Source organism: Elgaria multicarinata, chromosome 2 (genome assembly GCF_023053635.1).
Source record: "Elgaria multicarinata webbii isolate HBS135686 ecotype San Diego chromosome 2, rElgMul1.1.pri, whole genome shotgun sequence".
Classification (NCBI taxonomy): domain Eukaryota; kingdom Metazoa; phylum Chordata; class Lepidosauria; order Squamata; family Anguidae; genus Elgaria; species Elgaria multicarinata.
This window is the reverse complement of record NC_086172.1, coordinates 8,258,150-8,285,812: the sequence shown is the minus strand read 5'-3', so window position 1 is coordinate 8,285,812 and position 27,663 is coordinate 8,258,150. Positions and strand designations below refer to the sequence as shown.

The following is a 27,663-nucleotide window of genomic DNA, read 5'->3' as shown; positions in this document are numbered from 1 at the left end:
AATCTTAGTGAAAGATTATTTTCAGACATTTTATATCTCTAGTCCTTCTGTAAGGACTAGGGTTCTTATTACACAGTTTTTAGAAATCATTTTCTGGGGAGTAAAAAGCTGGGTAACAATATATAAATACTTTGTCTTAAGTTCTATAAGAAAATATTAGATAATCCTAAGCTGTTCAGTTTTTCCAGTTTTTCCCCTAACAGTTTCCCCACCACCACACACACACACACAATTTCTGGGTTTTTTTCCATCTGTAGTCATGAGTACTGGTTGAAATCCAGGTTGAAATCCAATTCTAGATCGCTACTACTAGCCCAGGAGGGGTTCTCCACTGCTGTTCTAGGTTATTGTTCCAAATGTAACCAAGGACTAGGATGTAATTCAGCTGGGAAATGAGGCAGTTGTTATGGATTGCGCCAAAATGTTGCAGTGCCCCCAATGGAGTGTACACATTCATTTGGCGTATTCATTTTGCCATATAAAATAAATTCCAAATGGTTTGGTTTCCATAATTTCAAATGTGTCCTGCATTATTTTCTCCTTCAGATATCTTATGTTGACATACCAGGAGTACGGAGTAGAAGAATGAAGCATCATTTGGCAATAAATACTATACAGGATATGGTTATTTGCTGGTGGTCAGTGGCAAAGGATGAAGTATGGCCTTGGTCTCCTGTTTCTAGTGAAAGAGAGACAGCCAACTTACTGCTCTTGAGATGTGAACATGGCAAATTGGAGGTAATGCCCTAAATTGTATCTTGTTAATTTTCTTATTTAACAGTGTTTTCGATGTACGTAGTTTGTTTATTATTTATTTACTTAAAGCATGTTTTCCCTGCTTATCCATTGAAAAGGCTCCCAGAGTGGGTTACATAAGATCAATAACAAACGAGACTGTCCTAACAAGAAAGGGAAAAAAGGGACGGGAAGGGAAGAGGGAAACAAAGAAACTCAGGCACCGATTCTTCAAGTTGCAAAGTTCTTATAATTACAAGTTTAAAATTAGCTCTGGACCAAAGTACTCAGGCCCAGCAACTTTCATTAGTTTCAGGGTGGGGGATTGGAAATACAACCTGAACATTGGATTAATGTTTGAGGAGGGCAAATTCCTGGAACCTTCAGGGTGAGGAGTTCTTGCCTTTAAAGATGGTGTGGTGGCGGAGGTTATAGGGAAGGGAAAGGAAGTGCGTGTGTAGAAACTTAGCCACATTGTTTTAAAAGTAACACCACCACCCCTGAAAATCCTTAGGATGTGCTCATCCCCAAAAAGTTGCAAGTGTGGGGAGTAGAATGGAAACTGTTTGGGGAGAGAAGGAGAGAAATGAAGCTGATCTCTAAGCAGTGGTAATGGAGTCAGGCCTGTTTCCCATTCCCAGACCTGCTGCAACCAGGTGGAATGACCACCAAAAAGTTTGGTATTATGGTGCCTTATGCTTGACGTTTACTCTGGTTCTGGCTTGATGGTGGTTAGAATCCTCACATGATGGGGCTTGATAGAGTTACTCTTTTCCCTTGCTGATGTCAGTCAATCAATCAGTCAAGTTTATTACGGCAAACAGCCAGCATGGATGTCAGTGGTGGTTTTGTGTGTCTTGACATAGCCATAAAATATTATATTTCAATATTACCCATGCACCTTGAACATACAAAGTGATCTTATATTGAGTCAGCGTTCCCAATTGCTCAGAGAGCGCCCTACGTGCATACAATTGTACACACACATAGATGACTGATTATTACACCATATCTGATCACTTTATAACCACATTTTTCCTGTATTATATTAGTGGAACCCAGTTTTATTTTATTAAATCCTATTTTTAAAAAATTCTATAAGTGTATTTATATAAGCGTTCTGATTGGATGCCTGCAATTCATCGTACATGCAATTGCCCTTGAAAACTACTTGGAAACTTCAACTGGTTCAAAATACAGCTCCCTAAGTTGTTGCCTGGGACTCACCAGATCTGAATTGTGCTGGGCTGCTGTTGCTGCTGTTTCTGAGCTCAATTCAAAGTGCTTGTTTTAACCTTTAAAGCATTAAGCACCTTGAGACCAAATCATCTAAAGGACTATACCGCCTCACACATCCCTTCCCCACTTTCTCAGGTAAGGTGGATGGTGACTAATAATAAATTCTTTTAGGTTTTAGGCTTCAGAGTGGGCACTACTGACATTCAGTGCCAAATGAGAACCATTTTATTTGTCAAGGCTTTGGAGATCTTTTTTTTTACATGTTTAGCTCTTATTTTACAGCTCTGAACAGTTTAATATTGTTTTTAAGGTATTGTTTCTAGTTTTGTTTTTATTTTAATTCTTTGCAACGTTTTATTATTCTAATTTCTGTGAACTTTTACTCTCCTTTAATATAAGCACTAAAATGAAGAGGCATTTAAAATGTTCTCTAGTGGCAGCTATTGTGATTTTGAAAATAGAAAATAACACTAAAATGAAATCTCTTACATCTAGATCATCATAATTAAATAAAAGATAGGATATACTTCATTAAATGTTTTCTAGGAAAGTATATTTACATTTTTGAAGGCACAGTGTTATCTGTCGTGATGGTAATATATTTTATTTTTGGTTGCTTACAGAATAATTGACATTATTTTTCTTTTCCTAAATGGAAAAAAGTAATTTCACTAGGAAGAAAATGTCAGTTATTTCATTTTATACAACACAGTTTTCTTTATACAACAGAGTTTTCTTTATCTCATGATAGTGAGAAATCCTATCTCTATTAATGATATTCAGGAGGATATGTGCCTTGTAACTGAGTAGATGGAATATCTTAATGGAGCTGTATATAAACAAATAAATAATGACATCAATACATTTCAAATAAAGTAAGAAATGAATGGCAGATGATAATAACAACAAATTGCACTGTCCATGGAAATCAGAATATAGTGCATAAGCAAATAAAAACCAAAAAAACTTGCAGGTAGAGTTTTAAATGTTTAAACCATGAGGAAGAAAACAAATATACATTTTGTCAAGTGTTGATATAGCCCCCATGCATTTTAATTCTCAGTCAGCATTTCTAATTAGTTCATTTTGTTTGTTTGCAGTTTCATGGTGTGAAATTAAACTAGCAGTTTAACATCTATAAAGTAACTCAAACAGTTTTCTCATCTTAAAGACAGACAATTCAGTCACAGAGGGCTTATTTTTATGTCCCCTTTATTTTCTTTTTTATCTTTATGTTAAGCCAATTTTCTGCTTAAAATCTACTGTTTAAAACTCTTACTTCCTTCAGTATGTGGACTTTATCCTTTCCTTTGTGCTTTTATGCAAACTGATGTAATTATTTATGTGCTTTAAAGTGTGCAGAGAAGAGCAAGCCCCCACTGAAATAAGAGTCAGGCATCCCAAACGTAAGGATACAAGAAGCATATATAAGCTAGCAAATGCTCTGATTGCAAAGATTAGTTAACCTTTTAATGGTTTTCTTCTTTTTTAGTCTAGTGTAAGTTTATATAGAAGGCGCTCTTCCTTTTCTTTCTTAGCTAGAACTGGCTACTAAAGTGGAAATGTCACCTAATCAAATGAAATTGTAAAATATTTTAATATTGCTGTCTGCTACAATTACTGTTAATACTGCTACTGTTTTTGTGTCATGTGTATTTCACTGCAACGTATACGCTAGCTACAAGGTGGGCAAGACAGAGAAGTGTTGTGATCCCAAATCAGATAGCTCAAAAATGTAGGATTTTGTCTGCAAAGCACCTTCCTGTGCTGTCCAATAACTGCTGTTACAACATAGGAAGCTGCCAATAGAGTCGACCCAGCCTGCCTGGCAGTGCCCTACCTGGAGATGCTGAGCCTGAGGCTTCTGCATGCAAAGCTGGCAACCAACTGCAAGAAAGTAGATTTGGACATCTTTCAACTCAAATAATAATAATAATAATAATGATGTATTTGTTACCCGCTTCCTCTGGATCGAGGTGGGGTACAACACCATAAAATACATATAATTAATTAAAACATATAAAACTAATACATTATTAAAAGCAGCACATTATTAAAAGGCATCTTAAAATGCAACTGGGTAGGCCTGCTGGAAGAGATCTGTCTTTATGGCTTTCTTAAATTCTGGAAGACTGTTAAGTTGACGAATCTCTCCCAGCAGGCCATTCCACAATTGGCGGGGCAGAAGAAAAGGTCCTCTGGGTAATGGCTGTCAGCCTTGTTTTTGTTGACTGGAGTAAATTCGTCCCAGAGAACCTGAGAAGGTCCTCATTATTAAAAATAATAATGAGACGTGCCTCGTTTTATCATACAGCAGATTCATGGGGCGAACTAAATACTTTTGAGGTGTTCCTTATTTCTAAAATGTTGATCTGATGACCCTATTTTGAAATAGATAAGGATGCTGTGAATAAAAGCAGAGTAGTGTGAAGAACCCAGGTTCTTCTTAGGTTATTTAGCTGCTGGTAGCGAGCTCCATTTCGTCAGGAGGGGCTGGCATGCACTCATTAAAATCATAAGGTTTCTAGTCTCCAGGCCTTCAAGGTCAGAGCTGAAGCTTTGCCAAAATTAGACAAACAGATTCCAGCTGGGTTAGAGTGAGAGACTTTCACTCCCCGCTCCCCTCCTGGAAGCCGAGGTAGTTATCCAGCCTGACAGTGATTGGCTAGGGAAGCTCACCTCACACATCTCAAGGGCCCAGGGGTATAAAGTTAGGGGGGGGCTACTGTTGCCGTTTAGTATTCTCCTGGGTCTCCACTCAGGTCTTCATCTGTGAATCTGGTCTTCAATCCAGTCCTGGTTTGGATCTTCAGTTTGTCAGCTGGCTTTTGGGCCTGGTAGCTTTGGAGCTTGTCCTATTGGAAGACCCTTTGGCTCAGTGTAGGCTAGGCTAGGAGCCTGTCTTGACGAGGGGTTTGCTCCAGAGTGGATTTGGAGTGGGGAGAGGAACAGGGCGGTCAGAGGGATGAGAGCTGGCTGCCCCATTCCTTTATTTATTTATTTATTTATTTATTACATTTTTATACCGCCCAATAGCCGAAGCTCTCTGGGCGGTTCACAAAAATTAAAATCATCATAAAATCATCATTCCTACACCCTTCATAGTGCTTGGCCTGGTGCTGGCAGCAACTCTGCATTGGCGCGCCTTCCTGTGCAGATGCTGGGAAGGAGCGCCAATATGGGAGCCTGAGGCCCCGTGCCCCTGCCGCACTGCCATCAAGACGTAAAGGCTTGGTAGACAGCAAACGATTCTATTATTTTCAGTTATTTTGTTATCTCCCTTATGAATAGGGTGGATTATAAAACAAATAAGCAGAATTTTATTTTGCAGAATTTATTAGCACTATATTATTTCAACCCACTCAAAATTAGAGCAAGTGATTTATAAAAGTTTGGGATTTTTTTCAGGTTCTGAGTTACGTACGTACAGATGGGGATCCACTTGATGCCAGCTTTAGCCTGTGTCAGCCTTATCAGATTCATACTGTAGAACACTCTTTCAGTGCAGAACAAGAGCCTATGGCTGAAAGCTGCATCTACGAATGTGTTAGGAATAAAATTCAGTGTGTGGCAATCACCAAAATACCACTAATATCAAAGGCCATCAGCTGCTGCTGGAACCTTACAGAAGATAAACTTGTTCTGGGATGTGAAGATTCTTCAATAGTTTTATATGAAGTCTACCGTCAAGTAATTCTATTAGCACAAGCAGCACTGTTGCCTGCCTTAATGTGTTGCCACCCCAGCGGAGCCATAATCCTGGTTGGAAGTTCACAAGGTGAGCTACAACTGTTCGACATGGCACTGTCTCCAATTAAAATGCAGCTTTTAGCTGAAGACATCTCACCCAAATCAACTCTACAATTCAGTGAAAAAATCGATGTATCCAGCAGTCTCACCCAGATCCAGTGGGCTGCCCCACAAGTTACATATCAAAGCATGGATGATACGGATATCCATAATCTTCTCTTACTTAGGTTTGATAAAGGACCTATTGGAGTGCTTCATTTTAAAATGGGTAAGTTGATGCATTCATTCGTGGCAGAAACAGCTCTCTTCAGTAACTAACTGGTACTGCCTTGTATTGAATCAACTGAAAAAAATATCTACTTTTTTCAAAAGCAGACTAAATTAGCAAGCAGATTTTTTTTTAAAAAAAGTGAAAGAAATAGATGTAAAGAATCTGGAAGTATTGTCCACTGGGTTAATGTTTGTTGGACTAAATCTGTCCAAATCCATTTATTGGACTAAAACTGATATATACACCCTCCTAATATATGTATACTCCTAAGTGAATAATTGAAATATTAGTGAAAACATTAATCCACATCAGCAGAAGAAATAATTTCTGGAATTCTGATTTTTCAAAACACTGTGACAAAATTAGTATTGCAATTGCAATTAGACACATTCCAACTTCAAATTAGCAATATAATTTACAGACAAGCCGAGTTGTAGATTTAGTCACATTTATATGGTTTGGAAATTGTCCTTGCTACCCAAGAAATCTGTTAAATAGGAAAAGCTTGTAGATAATCATTACTGTGAGACAAATTAGTTCCATCTTGTCTGGTGGACATTTACACAGAATGCTAATTAAAGCAGTTCTTTGAAGTATTCTTGCATGCTGTCTATTTTTGAATGCCTCTAAATTACCCGGTTACCTATTAAACAGAAGGCACTCTGCCTACATCTACCTTGCTTTTCTTCAATTTCCCCTTGTGGCTTCTACTCACAACAAGCTTCCAGAAAGCGCTGCTTTCCCTTTCCTATCTCTAGCACATTTATGTTCTTACTGAGACAAACAGGCTCTCAGTAGAGGGATTTAGAGGCCTTTCTGCTAATTGCCAGCTTGTAAACTTAATTGGACTGTCTCCCTGGGCACTGTTCCTAAATCAATTAAGCAATGAGTTGGCTGTCACCTCTCTTACCAAAGTAGGTCACTTAGAAATGCACCACCCAAGAGAACTCAAGCACCCAAATGGGAAGATGTTGACCTCCATGGTTGAAAGTTATTCCATTTTTTAAAAATTGTTGTGTATATTTCCATCAAGTTGGTTTGGTGCTTGAGAGATTGTAAGCCCAGTTTCACCTTGTTGGCTGATGACTCCTGAGAGCTGTAGGACTTTTTTTTTCTGTCCAAACATACATGTGGTAGGAAGAAATTGGGAGGGTTGGTGAGGGAAGAAAGTAACAATGGGAGTTCATTGTATTTTCAAAAACTAAAAGCAATAAAACATACTTTATTTTATTTTATTATATTAGAACAGTCAAATCCCAAAGTTACAAAGGCATGAATTCTGCTCACCAGGCCTGAATTTTAATGAAGCAGTAACCTCTTAAGACCTCATAGCAGTAATTATGATGATGATGATGATGATAATGATGTTCATGTACACAAGCATTTAGTGTAGGCCTTGAAACACAACAAGTTCCAATACCATGCTAAGGCTTTAGCCCATTGAACACAGTGGAAATTACTTCTGAGTAAATATGCATAGGATTGCACTACATATAAATTACCTTGAGTCTGTGACAGCAGCTGTTTCTCAGATATGTGCACTTGAATGAGAGCAGGTAGATCCCAACATTTTTAATGATATGCACAATAAGAAATTGATCCTGGATCTGTTTTTAGGTTTGGGTCACAGCTCAAAAAACTTGTTTTAGATTTATGTTGACTTTGTGTATACCGCCTGTTGTATGTTTTTATGTTTTTAAATTTTGTATATCGTTTTTAAAGTTTTAATCTTTTGTAAACCTCCCAGAGAGCTTCAGCTATTGCGTAGAATACAAATATAATAAATAATAATATATAATAAGAAAATATCCCAGTTTCACTCATTCTTCCCCAGTGTGAGGCTTTACGTAGTCCTTCTGTTAAGGACTTGTAAAGTGGGGGGTGTTAGACCTTTTTTAGCACAAGGCGAATTCCATTTCATTGTTGGGTAGGGAAAGAGGTCATGGCCTGTGGTTTTGCACACATGCTATCAATGGAACAGGAGTTACATGAATATTTGAGTTAGATCATAGTTTTTATGTCCTCTTTGAGCACTTCTAGGGAAGGAAAACTTTTCCATGATTCACTAGGAAGCTCTGCTCCTGGAATGGTAGCCCAGGCAAGGCATGTGCTCCCTCACATTTTGGCTGCCGTAAGATGTCCTATATCCTTTGCAACATACTTAGATAATTATACTATTACATGGGGCTTTGTTTTATTTTTTTACTAGGACCCTGCTGCGTGGCATACCGAAGCTAATGGGTGCCCTGCTGTAAATATGAATCCTTAAGAACTGAAAACAAATGTGATGTTAATATAGTTCTAGTGTTTTGTGATACTCAAAAAACTTTGGTTGCTCTCAGCTGTCAAGTCAGGGTTTAGTTTACTCGAGTAGAGAAATCAGTGATGATTTCGCATATGGCCTTTGGATCACTTTAATACACCTTCAGAGTTATTCTTTTGTTTTCTGCCTTAAGATGTGAATGTTGTGAAGATAAATTCATTAATATACACTAGATGTTTTAATACATTTTAGAGAATGGTAAAGGGTGTGCCTCTACATGAAATATACAAAGTCCATCTCAAATTATAGATAAAGATGTAGCACATTCCAAATCCATTGCTTGAAGATATCAAGCTTCTAGTCCAGAGGCTTATTCTCAAGATGCTGCATAAGCTACCATAGCAATGAAGTCCTTCCTCCAACCTTTTACACTCAGCCTATGTGCTGTGGTTGAAAATGACTGGATCATACTGGACCATCACTGTGTAGCAGGTGGATCAGATTTCAGTAGTCAACCCTCGCAGAATAAACCCCACAACAAGTAAATTGGGTTAAGCTAAAAAGTCCAGAGAGAAGTACTATTTGAATTAATTGCAGATAGTTTTATGCTTACAGCAATTTACATTGTATATATTCCCTTCATTTAACAAGGAAATGTAATGTTTAGCTTTGTTGAAAAACAGTGGACCTGTAATTCTGTAGAAAAGCAATTTGTCTGTCCACAGCTTTTCTGTTTTCTTTTACCTGTGGCAGGTGTTGTCCCAAGAGGCCAGCTTGGCTGTGTGGAAATCATCCAGGAGTATATTCATCAGGATGAGATGCATGAGGCCATTAATATATTGGGTGGCATGAACTGGAACACAGTCGGTCATCAATGCTGTGTAAGCCTAAGTGCCATAGTGAACTACCTTCTCAGACAGAAGCTGACACCGGCAAGAGAAGGTTTGCTTGGCTGTATTTCATAAACATCTGTCGTTTTAAATTACTCATTAAATCATGAAGATAATAACATCAGCTTTGAAGAGATGATTCTATATTTTAAAAGTTTTGTGGTCAGGGCTAGGCTTATCTTTATGATAAAGTCACATGGAGTATAGAAATAAAGATTTGTAATATCCATGTATCAATCTGATCTAGTTTAAGGAAGTTGGACACTAAACTATCATTTTAACTGAAACAGTAGTTGAAGTTTTTTTCTGTTTAATAATGGTGTCTATGTGTGTTTATCAGTGGGAACAGCATTTATTTTCATCTTAGTGTATCGAACACATTACGAGTGGCCATTTTGTTAAGACAATTTTTAAGGGTTTGGCGTGTTTTTTCAGTGTGTTTGGTAAAAGAAGTGCAGCATCCTTCAGCTTCAGATGGGTCCTGTTGTATGCCCTCAGGCTGTTTACCCACCTTACTGTATCTCCCCTGTTGCCTACAGTGACGTCTGAAACTTCACTACATTAACAGATCAATTGAAGGCTCAGGCTCATCTCTGTTGGATCTTGGTGGGATGACTCTCCGATGAATAGCTGTGCTCGTTGGAACTGAGCTATTCCCAGGATTTAGTTAGGGAAAAGATTAAGCAGGAAAGCTTCATGCCATGTCTCAGCATGTAAGTGCAGCTGGGCACCAAGCTCCTTTTTTGTGGGAAGAAGAAATAATGCTAGAGGATATGGTGAATAGCAAAATTGCTTGCTGCCTGAACTTGCCCCCAGGCCATCAGGCTGAGGCAGGCAATTCCTACACTGCAGTGTGAGAGGCCCGTTGATTTCCATTGCCTCTACTATCCCAACAGACAAGGTCAAAATCTCCTCTTGGAAAACCTCTGAAAATACACAGTAGAAAAGTGGAAGACAGGGTGGGGTGGGGGGGCTTTTAGTGAAATTTTGTTTTAAAATGTGTATATTATAAATAAATATCTTCTGTATTCCTCCCCACATGCAAGCTGGATAATGCTTTACAATAGACAAGTGTGTTCTGCCATCCGGGATTTATTCTATACAAGTCTAACAAATCTGTCATGGTAATTTGTTTTCTTTTTATTAGAAGAACCCAGCAAGCCCTTTCATTTGTAGTGATGTGACGGTTATCTGAGATCTTCATTTCTTCCGTCAACATCAAGCTGGGCTATCTAATGAATCTGTAACTGTGCTAGTACTTACTCATATTCCATGTAGGCTGGAGCATTTCAGAAGTGCAAAACATGCTGCAAGGAAAACAGCAACAGCGAGAGAGTGTGCCTTATTTTTGCTATAACCTGCTGTATTAAATTTTAATCGAAATTGACTGATGCTTTTGAAAGAAAACACCTTGAAAGTTCGGCTTATCTCACTGTCTAGATTTAAGATATTGCAAAACCTAATTTATTAACAGGTTGCTTCTGCTCGGAGTGCTGGGCTATTAGAGCCTTCAGTACTATCAAATCTTATAAATTAAAATGTAGCTCTGCTTAGAACTAAGGGATAATTATCGCTAAATACAGAAATGGCTAGTTCAAATAGACGTTAATAGTAGCAAATCGGAGAGATTATTGTCTACAGGTCAAACATGTCCCCTCCTTTAAAGCACTTGTAAAACTTTGATTAACTAGAATTCAGTTTGCCCATCTGCCTTGAAAAGAGCATCTGTATCTAAAATCAAATTGTATCTGCAATTAAAGGAAGAGAGGGAATTTTATCAATTATACATTGCTAACATATGAATGTAATTTGCATAGCCCAAACCTAAGATTTGTTAAACCAGTGCATTGACAGGTAATCCAGTGCAATGTTATTATTATTATTATTATTATTTATTTATATAGCACCATCAATGTACATGGTGCTGTACAGATAACACAGTAAATAGCAAGACCCTGCCGCATAGGCTTACAATCTAATAATGACCTTATCCTGTGTTACAGGAGCATTATGGATTCTTCTGGATAACAGAAGAAGAAAAAAACACAATTTTTGTTAGAGCTCATAGAGCTCTAACCTGGTTCTGTGTCAGATGTAAATTACCTCATCTGATAAAAATGGCAGCCTCCCCCACACCTCTGTCAATGTGCCTTCTTTCTTGATTCTTCCTTTTTGTTCTATAGCAGTGGGCATCTGCAACATTGCCTGGTTGATTGAAAGGGGGACTCCCATATAGATAAGTGTGTGAGAGGACCAGGAAAGTGACTGAGCTGAAGGGGCTGCTCCTAGCAGAAATTGACAACGCATAGGGAAGCATGCAGTTTCAGCAATGTCGGTGTAGATAAATGCCTGTGAACAGGTTACCACCCAAGTCAACTCACCTCAGGCTGGAAGGTGCCAGAGTTGATGTTGGGGCTTTCCAAGAAATGCAAGATTCCACAGCTCTCTGAAGACTGCAAGCAATGGCTTCCCATCATACTTCCCATTATCCAGATTGAGTGATGGCAGTGGCTGTAGTCAATTTAGAAAGCTGAGAGCAGAGAGCCAGAGAGATTCGTTCCATTCCAGAAACAGTGCAGTGAAATTTTAAGGCAAAGTTGCTGCCATGAGGAAGCTGATGAGAACACAAGTCTTGGCTCCTACTGACAGAGGGAAGAAGAGAACCAGAGGAGAGCCAGGGACTGCCTGCCAAACAGCAGAGTTGAATATCAATAGGTCAACTCTAGGGGAAGAAATCAAGGCCCAGCAAGATCAAATTAGAGCAGGTAGAGCAACGCTGGTAATAACTATCCATCCATCCATCTATCTTCAAGCTCCCGCAATGCCCCTTAAGAAGAAAAATCCTAACACTTTCCCTTGGAGCAGTACAGTGGTAGCTGGGGAAAGTTCACCCACCCACTTTATTCCTCTGCCCAACCATTGATCCTACTCTGAAGACATTTTGGTGTGTTTTCTTCAAAGGGGATTTTTTCTTCTTCATGCGCCTGGTTGCATAAAGTAATAATTTAAAAAGAAAAGAAGAAACTGGCATTGGTAAATCTGACAAGTTTTCCCAAAAAACCCACTGACAGTTCTTCAGAGGCTCACAGAGGGCATTACTTTGGGGTGGCACCTCCTTCTGGAGCACAAAGACAGGGCCAAACTGTTGCCTCTTCCAAAGGAAGGAGCCATCTAGACCTCCCAGGCCAGCTCTGCTTAGTGAGCCACAAGATCAGGTGAGCTGGTGCTCCTAAGAAGGCCAGCTCTTATTGTTGGATAGCTTCCTTCTCATATCTTTTTTCTTTTCTTTTTCTTCTATATTTCTCCCAACTTCTCTAAAACTAGGGTCTGGGAATTAATTCATCTAGAATCCCAAGATGAGCGTCAGGCATCCCCTGTCCCCCTGTGGGGCAGGCAGGGTGAACACAGCCACCAGTGGCTAGAAAGGCTCTTCCACACCTGGGTGGGCAGCATATTCAGCAACCAGCAAGAGTTAGCTCCTTTATTAAATGTTGCAAAAGACAAATTGTTGATGGTCAGGAAGTACTTAAAGGAGACATTCTTTGGAAAGCAGCGATTATATACTGTCATGACAATATTAGGATAGCACTTGTCTGGTAGCTATGTAAGTCATCCTGGTGTGTACTTGAATAATTCTTAAAGCAGAAAAGCACTCCTCATTAGAGGTGGTGAAATATGTGTTGAACGAATTCCATTTCCCCATGGGCCATCACAGGAAAAGCTCTTCACCTGTTGACCTTATGGTACAACGGAGGAGCTAGGACTAGTCAAGTTTATCATTTTCTCTTGGTTATTATTCTCTCTAAGACAAAACTAGAAGCTGGGAGTTGATATTTGCTAGGAGAACTGTGTTCAAACTTCGTGTTGATGAGTATTCAACAGATAGAAGTCATTCTTGCCACATGCAAATAATTAGGGAACAGTTTGCAATAACTTTTGACAATTTTGTTGTTGTTGCTCTAAATCATCATAGGCCCTGCCTCAAATGAGTGCTTATATATAGGTTTACTTCTGAACCAGCTGTCACATTTTAATTTAATCTCCCCAGCAATAAATTCACATTTTGCCTGTGTTTGAAAAACCTGACTAACTGCATACATGAACTGTTTGAAGTGAAGCTGTTCCACTAGTTTCACTGCTGCTGTGTTTGAACTCCACAGCACAGCTTGAGGCAAGCCTTGGGACCTTCTATGCACCAACAAGGCCTCTCTCTGAGACAACTGTGTTGGAATACCGGGACCAGATCAGCAGATATACGAGACGATTCTTCCACCACCTGCTCAGGTGAATGACAGCTTTGACTTCTCTTAGCTTCAAATTCGTTGCACGTTTCAATAACTTTACACTGTTAATGTGATTAACACATTTTTTTAAAGGACCACCCTGGAATAAAAATGCATTCATTGGCATTGTTTTAAATAGTCCTTCCTTCTTTTCAGAAGTATATATAAAGCACTGTTTTCATCTCTTCTGTCATCAACTCATTTTTAATGTGAATCTCTTTCCTTTTCAGTTTGATAGAGAACTGACTGATTCCATGGGTACACTTGTTAATTGGAGTAAAAATTAGAACTGTGAGGGGAAGAGGCTGAAAAGAATTGATGCTAAAATGCAGATTACCAATGTGTGGCCAAATACTATTTTTGACACTGCACCTGTGAAATTGGCCTGATTTTCCCCCCTTTCCCTTACCTGTTTAAGTAGAAATAACATATGCTAAAACTTCAATCCACTAAAATAAATTAAAATGTTTTTCAGATTTAATTGTATGATTTATGCAGTCTGTGTAAAGGATACAACTGTGGTACTGTTCTGGTGCTATTAGTGTTGCATTAGTGCAAACCAATGAGTACGCAGGGCCCATAGCGCTTGCTAGCACATCAGGTTTCCTGAAAAACCCATCATGCTAGGAAGCACAACGGTTGGTCCCCAAGCATTGGTTTATGGTAGCTCAACATCAGTAACAGTAGCATTTGGACACTGTTGGATGTTTCGCAATTTTGAGTTAGGATTTTGGAAGACTTATACAATGAGACTTAAATCATTTTTTTGTATCTTGCTCTTCCTTCATGTAGCTCAGAGAAACATGTAGGGAATCAATGGATTTTTTAAAAAAATTAAAGATTATTAAAACATTTTATTAATATCACAATTCAAAACAACCTAGCAAATGTTGAAAAAGGAGGGAGAGGAAGGGTTGGTTCAGAATTGAACAACAAAGCATGATTTGCTATGTGAATGAGAAAGTAAAGCAAGTGTACTTGTCATATTCCCTAACAAATGAAAATCACTTGTTTATTTTGCACACTGCATATCCATATTCTACATTTTATTCAAAAGAGGTTTCTTTCACTGTTCCCATCTTCCTAGTTATGAAGTAATATTCACAAATCCAAAAACAAGAAAAAGTTGTAGTTCCGAAGTTGAACCATGGCTTCAGACTTGTAACAAACCCCAAGTAGGCCAACATCCTTCTCTGTCTCTTTGGATGTGACATTTCCCAGTGATAGAAGATTTGAATTTGTCAGTGTACATTTTTTTTAAAAATCATCCTGATTTCTATATTTTCTTACATTGTTAAGCATAATCATTTCATGACAGCTTGGACCTTAAAAGCTAGCAACTCTACTTAAAACAGAGATTAGTTTTTTCCCCCTAAAACAAAGTTCTATAAGTTATCTTGTATTTTGCAAAAGCTCACTGGGTGACTTTGGGCCAGTCACAGATTCTCATTCCAACTTATCTCACAGGGTTGTTGTTGTGAGGATAAAATAATAATAATAATAATAATAATAATAATAATAATAATAATAATTCTTAAAATGGAGAGGAGGAGGACCGTGTACGCCGCCTTGGGTTCCTTGGAGGTAAAAAGGTGGGGTATAAATGTAATAAATAAAATAATAAAAAATACATATTCTGTTTCATTGCTTATTTTATGTAGTCCTCTATTATTATTATTATTATCATCATCATCATCATCATCAACATAATTTAAAACATTTGTATCCTGTCCTATATCATCAGGGCGGCAGATAAAAGCATACAATAAAACAATAAATATACACAGCTAAAAACAAATTAAACCATGAACCAAGTTAAAACAATATATAATTTAAAAGCAATTAAAACAGTTAAAACAATGTGCCAGCTTAGTGAATTTAACCATTAAAGGCTTTGTTAAAAAGCCATGTTTTCACTTGGCACCGGAATAAAATTAGCATTGGTACCAGTCAGGCCACCAAGGGGAGGGCATTCCACAGTCAGAGAAAGCCTTCTCCCGTGTCCCACCATAGCGTATGTATTGTGCTGGTGAGATGTAGAGAAGGGCTCCTCCATCAGATCTCTCAAGTGTTGAGGTCCCAAGCCGTTTAGGGCTTTAAACGTCATTACCAACACCTTGAATTCAAACTGGAAGCATATTCTTCCCTTATGTTGCCACACTACTGGCGGTGCTTTGACAAAGGAAAAAAAACCAGAATAATTCTAGTCCTTAACCCTACAGTGGGCCTGTTCAGACAACATGCTAAACCATGATTAGCCCGCTAACCCTTTTGTAGCAAATGGTGAGTGTACTTAAACCACGGTTATGTGGCCATCATGGTTAGGAAGGGTAAACATACTAAGCCAGAATGTTTAGCTCAAAATGCTTCACCATGGCTTAAACAGGCTCATAATGTGAATGCGTGCCTCCAATATTTTCTATGCTTTGCACAATTAATCCCTGAAGTGTCTACTTCAGTAATGCAACATATACTTTATGTTGTAATTTGCAACATAAATTTGCAGTAATTTGCAACATATACAAAGGGTTCAAGGGGATAGAAAGAGAGAGAGAGAGAGAGAGAGAGAGAGAGAGAGAACTGTTCTGAAGTTTGCCCCTTTTTCTTTTCTTTTCTTTTTTTTTTGAAGTAAGTATGTGCTTCGGCACTAGAGAATAGGAGTGTGGGTAGCTTTTTAAAGAACTAAGTAAAATAAAGTAAAATAAGAGCAACCCTGCCCCCTCACAAAATGCAAAATACTGCTGTAAGGTAGATGGGCTTTGGCTAGAAGTGAGGGACAACTCCCACCCTCCTGAGCCAGACAAACGGTACCCTTCTTCAATATCTCAAATGAGATTAATTTTTGGTCTTTTGCCTGATGATGGGATGAGGAAGAGGAAAGTAGCTATTCTATTCCATGGACAAGTTCCTAGGCAGTTCCATATCATAAGAACAGCCTTTTTCCCACCCAGCATTTGTGACTCCTCACCATGTGACAAACTCTATAAATGAGCATACTGCCAAATGCTGACTACCATCACAACGTGAAAAATAGGGTTGCATGAATGAATTTTAAAAGAGATTTCCTGAAGATTAAAAGTCATTTGCGTCAGTCATTATTACTACGCACATGTTAATACTTCAGGTACCTAAGTTATGTCCTTGAACATAAATGGTAATTGAGTTGTCTCTGGTGTTATAAGGCAGAGAAAATAACTTTCAAGGAAAAGATTGAACTGCAGCATTTTGAAAGCTGTTAACAAGCATCCTCTGCTGAATATATTTCAGGTTATATCCTGCCTTAGAAAGTTGATCAAAAGATATTCATGTTATACGTGTGAATGTGAATTTCAGTCTTTTTGATCCAAGCAGCACATGAAAAGACTGCCCCCGCTACAATTATTGAACTGCTTTACAAAACAAGAGATAGGGTTGCCCCTACTTAACCAGATTTTAATTTTCCAGTCAAGGATTAAACATTTAACCCAGTGAAATGTTAGATTGTCTTTCACTACACAACACTGCTAAAAAAATTTTTTAATTCAAGCCAGTTGCACTGCAAGTTTTAATTTCACTCAAGTACTTTGATGCCCTATGGTTGTGCGATTTAAATCTCTTGTTGGAAAACTACAATGTAAGCAAATTTGGGCAAAATATCAGGAAAACAAAAACAAACAAAACTATTTAATTCCCAAATAAGAAAATCTTGAGCAGTACTGATAGTAATATTTGTACCTGTGAAGGGAAAGCAGCTGTACTGTGCTGGGTTCTGAATTTTTGAAGAGGAAGGAGTAGTCATGTATTATTTGGGATCCAGTTCCCAACTGCACATTTACAAAAGTAAAAGCTCACCTATATCTATGTACTACTAGTGCATTTCACTTCCACCTAGTGAAAGCCCAGTGAAGAGCATATGCTTTATGTGAAGGTGAGATCCCAGGTTCAATTCCCCTGCATTTCAAGGTAGGGCTAGGAAACATTCCTGTCTGAAACCTTAGAGAGCTTCTGTCAGTTAGTGTAGACAATACTAAGCTAAATGGACCACCAGTCTGATTCGATCTAAGGCATCTTCATATGAAAAATAAAAAAATACAAACACACATCAGTTAGTTGCTCCTTTGACTTGCTGACTTGTTTGCAGTTTCTCACCAGCTGTGCCATATACTCCTAGATGCATGAGAGCCAGAAGCCACTGTGCACTGTTGAAGGGCAGGCACTTTGCACAGGCTCAAATATATGTTCTATGACTTACGTTCCAGGGTTTGAAGGCCTGGCATTAAAATCAGTTTTCAAAGTGAGGGCCTGAGTCAATTAGGGCACTGACTTCCTTGGTTTTGTGGGTAAGCTCTTACTTCACTGTGTGGATTCATTGTAAACATACCATAGGCTTTAGAAGCAGCAGTAGTAAATATCGTCCCCAGGCTTTAGAGAAAACTAGGCCCACTGGGGGAAATGCATCAATCTAGCTCTGAATTTGTACAACCAAATGTCCTCATATACTGCACTTTTTAAACTGTTAGGATATATCTATACAATAGGGTTTTATAGTAGAAGCAACAACTCATCCTTAGCCAAAGTCCCCTCTGCTATAGTGCTGTCTTTTGGTGTGTAGACATGCTGATATGTTTGCTCAATAAAATGTAGCTTTCAAGACATACTGTAAAGTTTACATGATCACCAGAGTGAGAGGGCTAAATCTGAAACAGAAGAAAAGCTGGAGAGAATTAATGTAATAAGAGCTGGGATTTAACAGACAGGGTTGAGCAAAATAAGTGTGAAACAACAGGTGTCATCAGCTCTTATCAGCATTTTTAATTAACATCTGTTTTCAGCCCAGAGTACTTTGGAAGAGAATGCTGGAGTGTGCCTGTATTTAAAGATAAAGTTAGACTGTTGAGAAGTTACTAAACAGTAAGAGGTTGGGGAAACTACTAGGCACGGAGGAGATGTGTTCAGTGGGGATGTTGGTTGCAGCCTTTACAGACCTGAAGGAAAGCAATTTTAGCAGCATCCCAACAAGATATTGCTATGGCAACAAAATATTTTGTCTTAGAGAAAAATGGGAATGATACGGAGTGTGAGGATTTCAAAGTGAAAGAAGATTCTAATAAAAATAACATATAGTATATATTTTAAAAGCAGTTACAGCTTTACGTTTAGCATTACAATTTTAATTGAATAATTCTACATGCCTCTTCAGTCTCTTTCGTTGAAGAGCCTTGCGGAAATGAAATGAGCTAAGCTGAGCTCCATGACCTCCCTGTGAAAAAGGAAATGCTCTCTTCCTTTCCAGCAACATAAAAGGAAACTGAGGCTCCTCAGTTTTATGTGGCTGAAGCCCACACTAAACTAACATCACATGAAGTACACTAAATTGTTCTCATCACCAACTATCTACATATAGTGATCTATTCAAGTGCAACAGTCAGATACCACAGAGAAAACTCCCTGATCCATATGGCAAGCCCCTGCTTCATTAAATGGCTCACCACATAGTGACTAATGCCACAAGAACTAGTTTAAAGCACCCCCCATATGATAGCCGTTTTGCATTCCCTGATTTGATGATCAGCATCATCACACAAGGGGAAATCGTGTTTGCTTACCGTCACTTCTCTGCCTGTGCGTTTGTCTCTCATTATTTCCTCTTTTGAAAGATGAAGTAAACAACGTGCATATGGCTCATTCAATGGGCCGTTTTGATGGTGCTGCTTCTCCTGCACACAGCAGGAGATAGCAGCAACTTCCATCTTTAAAAATAAGTCAAACTTACTGGGGTGTTTTTTAATCCCACAAAGAAGGCTAGAAGGGGCAGGAGGTGCGCAGGAGGCATACATCGTGAGAGGGACCCGCGAAAATCCATGAGTGCCCAGTAACGAGTGTGCAATAAACCACTCATCTGATGGAGCTCCATGTCAGAGATGCAAAAATATAATTTGGATGTTGCAACAAATAAACTCTGATTTAGACAAGAAATATGTTTAAACCCCTAACAGCCTTTTTCCCGCCTCAAGGATTTGGAAAGCACATTCTCTGCAAAAAACAAACAAACCTTTGCAGCTCTAAATACCTTAATTACAGAGAGATAAGGACAAGCAGGCAGTATTTTACCCAATTGCTCTATCCAAACCTCCTCCTGCTTTCATTTTTCTGGCCAAGGAGTACAGAGGGCTTGAGATGATTGGCAAATCTTTGAACAATTGGCACTCCCTTCTATTAAAATGATTTGATTTAATCTCATATACAAATTAGACTACTTCATATTGTGTTATGATGCCCCAAACTGCATTTGTAGACTTCTCTATTTATGCATGCCGGCCATGGAACATTTCAGCTGTTTCATTCCACGCATGCAGGCCACTCATATGCTGGACACAAGTATTCTATATGCTTGTTCAGACAACACACTAAGCCATGGTTAGGCCTCTAACCCTTTTGCAGCAAATGGTTAGTGAGAGTGAGTATGTTTAAACTGTCGTTATGTAGCCATCATGGTTAGGAATGGTTTACACGACACTCTAAATGATGGCTCACATGACATGATACACCATAATGTTTAGCTCAGAAGGCTTAACCACCGTGGCTTAGCATGTCGTCTGAACAGGGTCTATGTCAGCAGAGCAGGGCCAATGGATGCCATTATTATTATTTATTACATTTATATGCCACCCCATAGCTGAAGCTTTGGGTGGTTTGCAAAAGTATGACATTACGGGAGTCATACATGGACCTCCCATTTCCAGTACAAGAGAGAATGGATTGGACCCTGAGGCTGCAATCCTATAACCAAATAGCTTGGAGTAAGCCGCATTCAACACACTGGAGTAAACGTGTAGGATTTCACTCTAAGGCCGTTGCTAGACGAGGCGTTAGCGTGGTGTGAGGCCTGGTCTCCCTCCTGTGCATCCAGATGATACACAGGGGATCCTGGGGTCAGGCTGGCCTAATGCCTCCCTTAAGTTGGGATAAGCGGATTCGCTTATGGCCTGGCTTTTCCGCAGCCCCGGAGTCTAACGACTTCTGTGGCTTTTCCCGGCTGCTCGCTTACTTGTGAGTAGCTGGGAGAAGCCACGGGGCACTGTGCCCATCGGGCTGGGGGGGGAATCACAGGGGAGGAGATAGGGGCCGGGGGAAAGGCCGGACCCAGCAGGAGAGAGGGGGGAAGAAGGACGGGCACAGCGGACGGGGGAGGGGGGAAGAAGGACGGGCACAGGCATGGCAGACGGGGGATGAGGGAAGAAGGACGGGCACGGCGGACGGGGGATGGGGAAAGAAGCACGGGCATCGGGGAGGGGAAGAAGGACGGGGGACAGGGCATCGGGGAGGGGGGAAAGAAGGACGGGGGACAGGGCATTGGGGAGGGGGGAGGACGAGCGAGCGGGCAGGGGGGGCATCAGGCATTGTGGGGGGGAATCAGGCGCAGGGGGAGCGGGGACCCTATATTTATTTTTAAAAACACCTACCTTCTCCAGCGGTGCGCTCCTGCGCACATGGCCCTTTAATTCTAAACAAAAATGGCGGACGCGACGGGGCTTTCCCTTGCCCCGTCGCATCTTACATGTGGAAAAGGGTGACGGCACGGGTAGCTGTAGCGCACCGTCACCCCGACTCCCGGCCGGATTATCCAGTAGGTCTAGCAAGGCCCTAAGTGTTTGAAATCGATGATGGCAGAAATATTTCATGTAAGGCAGACTTGGAACCAGAACATTGAAAATTAGGAAACATACCTTTGCCCACTAGCTGATAACAGCCCTGTGACTAGTACAGCATTTTGCACACTGAAGGGTCTGTGGTAAATATTAAAATCCACAAAATGAATAGAATCCTCGTCAATAAAATTTGAACTGTTGCACAATCGAGGGAAAGTACATTATTCCACTTAGACCCCCCACACACATTTGTATAGGTGCATATTATAAATCACTGCACTTTTGCAAATGGAACTCTAAATACATCTGGTAAATGGAACAGATAACTCTTGAAACTCCTTTTAAAAATTGCTATAGCTATTTTTAAAATTCTCTTTTAATATATCAATTAATCAGTGGAAGCAGCCTATTTTCAAAGACTTTTTCGCCTTAACATTTCTTTTAATTAGAAGTGAACTACATCTTAATATATTAGTTCATACCATTCAAACCATCACCCTTTTTAGTTTTCTTGCGTTTAAAAATTAGACAGTGTAGCTAAGGAAGCATTGTTTTTCATTTTGTAAAACCATGTGTGTTGTTTCTGTTCCAAAAATTGCTAATAGGAAAATTTATGAGGAAATTGTTTCTTATGAATAATTAATAATAGTTCTTAAGAAATGGGCAAGATGCCTAGAAAATGAATGAAAGAGTAAACTATTAAATTGAAATATTAAATGAAATAACTGAATTAAAAGTGATCATGTAAGCCCTGAAGTAAATGTTTGGTAGCTGTTGTTGATTTAACCTATTTTCATCATCCGTTCATATGCTTAAATACAATTGCTAGATGTTAAGTAAATGCTCGAACGATATTCCAAATACTTAAAAAATTTGCATATGCATCTCAAAATTCAAACAAATTAAAACTTCATTTCAGCTGGATTTGATTACATGCAAATTGTTTCCAATATTCATTACTCCCATTGTCTTCTTTGGAAGGATTTTAAATTCTCATTTACATATCACACATCATCCTTCACTGGACTTCTTGATGAGGCAGGTTCTAAGACTTCTTCATTTATAAGGAACATTTATAAATTAAAATTGTGGCACAGCCCTTCTGCTACAGATGATTTTCTAAGCATTGTGCATTCTTACTGAAGATGAGAAAAAAAATGTAGCAGTACTCCTTTTATCAGCCCAGCACCAGGAATATGCTTACATGGTCAATGAGCATGTCTAAGATAGCTTGTTGGTTGTACCTAGTCACTAATATATTTTCTAATATCAGTATAAATTTTCCCCATCAGTACAAATAAATAGGATAGTAACTCTCTTTCTCTCTCTCTCTCTCTCTCTCTCACACACACACACACACACACACTTTAATTTTTGCATTTTTCTATTTTCACAGGACACCGTCCCCAAAATTAGATGCAATGGCTGGGATAAAAAGGGATTCATGTCTGTTGTGTCCCCCCTCCCCACACGACACAATAATCAACTCTACCAACAGTTGCCTTCTTCCCCCCCACCAGGCCCGTTCATTATCATGTTGGCCGAAGCCAGCCAGGAAGTCCCTTTCAGCTAGCCCAGCTGCATGCACTCTATTCACCCCCATGTGTGTATTTACGGACTCACACTTGTGAGTCCTTGTTAAGGACCGACAGGGAAAAACACGTTTTACCATTTTCAATGAGTAATTGGGGAGGTTGGTCATCCTAACATTCATAAAATCAAAAATGCTTCACCAAACTTTCTCAAATTTACATATGCCAGAAAGAAGTATTGGTTTTGCATAACCTGAAAATTTCAAGAAGATTGGTGAAAGATTGAGGGAAGGAGGGCAGTTTAAAGTAGAAAAGAAAACAAATCTCAATGAAAATAGATCTGATAATTTCCATTGGCATTTATTTGTGCTCTTACTTTGTGAAGTAATTGTTGTTGTTTATTCGTTCAGTCGTTTCTGACTCTTCGTGACTTCATGGACCAGCCCACGCCAGAGCTTTCTGTTGGCCGTTGCCACCCCTAGCTTCCCCAAGGTCAAGTCTGTCACCTCCAGAATATCATCCATCCATCTTGCCCTTGGTCAGCCCCTCTTCCTTTTGCCTTCCACTTTCCCTAGCATCAGCCTCTTCTCCAGGGTATCCTGTCTTCTCATTATGTGGCCAAAGTACTTCAGTTTTGCCTTTAATACCATTCCCTCAAGTGAGCAGTCTGGCTTTATTTCCTGGAGTATGGACTGCTTTGATCTTCTTGCAATCCAAGGCACTCTCAGAATTTTCCTCCAAGACCACAGTTCAAAAGCATCTATCTTCCTTCGCTCAGCTTTCCTTATGGTCCAGCTCTCGCAGCCATAGGTTACTAGGGGGAATACCATTGCTTTAACTATGCGGACCTTTGTTGTCAGTGTGGTGTCTCTTCTCTTAACTATTCTATCGAGATTTGTCATTGCTCTCCTCCCAAGAAGTAAACGTCTTCTGATTTCCTGGCTGCAGTCAGCGTTTGCAGTAATCTGCGCCCAGAAATACAAAGTCTGTCACTGCCTCCACGTTTTCTCCCTCTATTTGCCAGTTATCAATCAAGCTGGTTGCCATAATCTTGGTTTTTTTGAGGTTTAACTGCAACCCAGCTTTTGCACTTTCTTCTTTCACCTTTGTCATAAGGCTCCTCAGCTCCTCCTCGCTTTCAGCCATCAATGTGGTGTCATCTGCATATCTGAGATTGTTAATGTTTCTTCCTGCGATTTTAACTCCATCCTTGGATTCGTCAAGCCCAGCACGTCGCATGATGTGTTCTGCATACAAGTTGAATAGGTAAGGTGAGAGTATACAACCCTGCCATACTCCTTTCCCAATCTTAAACCAGTCCGTTGTTCCGTGATCTGTTCTTACCGTTGCTACTTGTCCTTGCCATCTTTGTTTTTGATCATACCCATTTTTGCCTGGAATTTACCTCCGATGTTTCAAATTTTCTGGAAGAGGTCTCTTGTCCTTCCTGTTCTATTGTCTTCTTCCACTTCCGCACATTGCTTATTTAAAAATAATTCCTTATCTCTTCTGGCTAACCTCTGGAATTTTGCATTTAGTTGGGCATATCTCCCCCTATCACTGTTGCTTTTTGCTTTCCTTCTTTCTTGGGCTACTTCCAGTGTCTCAGCAGAGAGCCATCTTGCCTTCTTGGTTTTCTTTTTCTTTGGGACGTTTTTTGTTGCCACCTCTTGGACAATGTTGCGAACATCTGTCCATAGTTCTTCCGGGACCCTGTCTACTAAATCTAGTCCCTTAAATCTATTCTTCACTTCCACTGCATATTCATTAGGAATATTAGTGAGCTCATATCTAACTGATCTGTGGGTCTTCCCTATTCTCTTTAGTTTGATTCTAAATTGTGCAATAAGAAGTTTGTGATCTGAACTACAGTCAGCTCCAGGTCTTGTTTTTACTGTCTGTATAGATGTCCGCCACCTTTGGCTGCAAAGGATGTAGTCAATCTGATTTCGGTGCCGGCCATCTGGTGAAGTCCATGTATAAAGCCGTCTTTTAGGTTGTTGGAAGAGAGTGTTTGTTATGCACAGTGAGTTGTCCTGGCAGAATTCTATCAGCCTATGTTCATTTTGTTCTCCTAGACTATGCTTACCTGTAATTCCAGATGTCATTTGACTGCCCACCTTAGCGTTCCAGTCTCCTGTAATGAAAATAACATCTCTTTTTGGTGTATTATCCAGTAGGTGCTGCAGATCCTCATAGAACTGATCTCTGATAATTGTCCTACTCTTATCTTGGGTGACTTCAATATCCATGTAGATGACCCTCAAGATGCTGCAGCTCTACGATTTTGCTCTTTATCTTCCTCTTATGATCTTAAGCTTTGGTCTGATGTACCCACACATTCCCTTGGACACTGTCTGGATCTTGTTCTCACTCGGAATTGCTCTGTTTTGGACTTTTCTACTGCTGACTTTCCTTTGTCAGATCATCATCTAGTTTCTTTCAATATTACTCATATTCCTCCTCCTTCACGTCCTGCTTCTCGCTCTTGTCGTGACTTGCAATCTATCAATTATGAGGCTTTTTCTCAGTCTCTAGCCTCCTCTCTTCCTTCTGTCTTTTCGGCTGTCTCCCTGGACTCAGCTGTCTCCTTCTTTAAATCCTCCTTATCTTCAACTCTTGATAATCTTGCTCCATCTACAACTCGGATAGTTCGCCCTTCTCAACCCCAACCGTGGCTCACCTCTTTCCTCCGCTACCTTCACTCTTGTTCCCGGGCAGCTGAACGCCTTTGGCGTAAGACCAGGGACTGGGCGGACTTTGTCCATTACAAATTTGTACTCTCCTCTTTCTCTTCTGCCATCTCACTGGCCAAACAGCAGTATTACTCAACGTTGATCCAGTCAAATGCTATGCATCCTCAGCAGCTCTTTGCGTCCTTCAACTCTCTTCTGAAGCCTAATCCACCATCTCTTCCCGCCTCTCTGTCTGCTAATGACTTTGCCTCTTTTTTCAATGCTAAAATCCAAACTATTCGCTCTGATCTGGCCAGCTCTGCTCCTCTTCCAGTTCCTGTTCCTCATCTGTCAGTTCCTCCTGCAAATTTCTCTGCGTTTCCTTCGGTCTCAGCGGATGAACTGTCTACATTACTGCGCTCTTCGAAGCCTTCCACTTGTTCTCGTAATCCGATTCCTTCTCGAGTCTTTATTAATCTTATTCCCGCTATCCTCCCTTCCTTGCTTCATATTATTAATCTTTCTCTGTCCTCTGGTTCATTTCCTTCTGCTTTTAAACATGCTACAGTCTCTCCTATTCTCAAGAAACCTACTCTTGATAGGCTATCTCTGTCTAACTACCGACCTGTCTCTTTGTTGCCTTTTGTTTCAAAGATCCTGGAGCGTGTGGTCTACTCTCGTTGTCTTGATTTTCTTTCTAGTAACTCTGCTCTGGATCCTTTTCAATCTGGATTCCGTCCTTTGCATTCCACTGAAACAGCCCTTACTAAGATCACCAATGATCTTCTTACTGCCAAGTCTAAAGGCCTTTATTCCGTTCTTATTCTCCTTGATCTAACTGCAGCCTTTGACACGGTTGATCATGATCTTCTCTTAGATTCCCTTCATGATCTTGGACTTTGTGGCTCTGTCTATAACTGGTTTGCCTCCTATCTAGCAGGTCGCTCTTTCAGCGTGTTGGCTAATGGCAGCTCGTCTTCCTCTTTTCCCCTTTCAGTAGGGGTTCCGCAAGGCTCGGTGCTTGGCCCGTTGTTGTTTTCTTTATACATGTTGCCCTTGGGTAATCTCATTCAATCTCATGGCCTCCAATATCACCTGTATGCCGATGATACTCAATTATATCTTTCATCTCCGGAACTTTCTCCTGATGTTCACGATCGTATCTCGGCATGTCTTTCAGATATCTCAGCTTGGCTGCTTCATCGTCGTTTGAAACTTAATATGGCAAAGACTGAATTGCTTGTTTTTCCTCCTAAACCTTCTCCTCATCTCTCATTCTCTCTTACTGTCAATGATGTCACGCTTACTCCAGTCAAGGAAGCTCGTAGTCTTGGCTTTATATTTGATTCCTCGCTCTCCTTTATTCCTCATATTGATGGTTTAGCTCCTGTCGTTTTTTCCTGTATAATATTGCCAGGATTCGATCATTTTTTCTGTCTCTTCTGCCAAGACGCTTGTTCATGCACTGGTTATTTCTCGGTTGGACTACTGCAACCTTCTTCTCTCTGGCCTTCCTTCTTCTCACATCAGTCCGTTGGTTTCTGTTCACTACTCTGCCGCGAAGATCATCTTCTTGGCTCGCTGCTCTGACCATGTTATTCCACTTCTGAAATCTCTTCACTGGCTTCCAATTCACTTCAGAATCCAATATAAACTTCTCCTGTTGACCTTCAAAGCTTTTCACGGTCTAGCTCCTTCCTATCTCTCCTCTCTCATCTCACACTATTGCCCCGCTCATGTTCTTCGCTCCTCTAATGCCATGTTTCTCGCCTGCCCAAGGGTCTCTACTTCCCTTGCTCGGCTTCGTCCATTTTCTTCTGCTGCCCCTTACGCCTGGAATGCTCTTCCAGAACATTTGAGAACTACAAGTTCAAACGCAGCTTTTAAAGCTCAGCTAAAAACTTTTCTTTTTCCTAAAGCTTTTAAAACTTGATGTTGTTCGGACTTTATACTGTTAGTTTTACCCTACCCTGTGCCTGTTTACCCTACCCTGTGCCTGTTTGCATTCTCTTCCCCTCCTTATTGTTCTACTATGATTTTATTAGATTGTAAGCCTATGCGGCAGGGTCTTGCTATTTACTGTTTTACTCTGTACAGCACCATGTACATTGATGGTGCTATTTAAATAAATAAATAAATAATAATAATAATACTTCTGCTTTATTATTATTATTATTATTATTTATATAGCACCATTAATGTACATGGTGCTGTACAGAGTAAAACAATAAATAGCAAGACCCTGCCGCATAGGCTTACTTTCTAATAAAATCATAATAAAGCAATAAGGAGGGTAAGAGAATGCATCTGTGGTTGGGGCATATATTTGGATCACTGTGATGTTAAATGGCTTACCCTGAATTCGAATTGAGATCATTCTATCATTTTTTTGATTGT

At 39.8% G+C, this 27,663-nt stretch overlaps 1 protein-coding gene across 1 annotated transcript in view; it reads left to right on the top strand.

Moving 5' to 3' along the window:
* WDPCP (WD repeat containing planar cell polarity effector) overlaps positions 1-27,663 on the top strand; it is a 134,894-nt gene that overhangs the window by 46,817 nt on the left and 60,414 nt on the right. The window contains exons 7-10 of the mRNA XM_063115973.1: positions 547-738; positions 5,383-5,992; positions 9,012-9,200; positions 13,309-13,432. Of these exons, the coding sequence (XP_062972043.1) occupies positions 547-738; positions 5,383-5,992; positions 9,012-9,200; positions 13,309-13,432 (1,115 nt within the window). The remainder of the gene's footprint in view (positions 1-546; positions 739-5,382; positions 5,993-9,011; positions 9,201-13,308; positions 13,433-27,663) is intronic.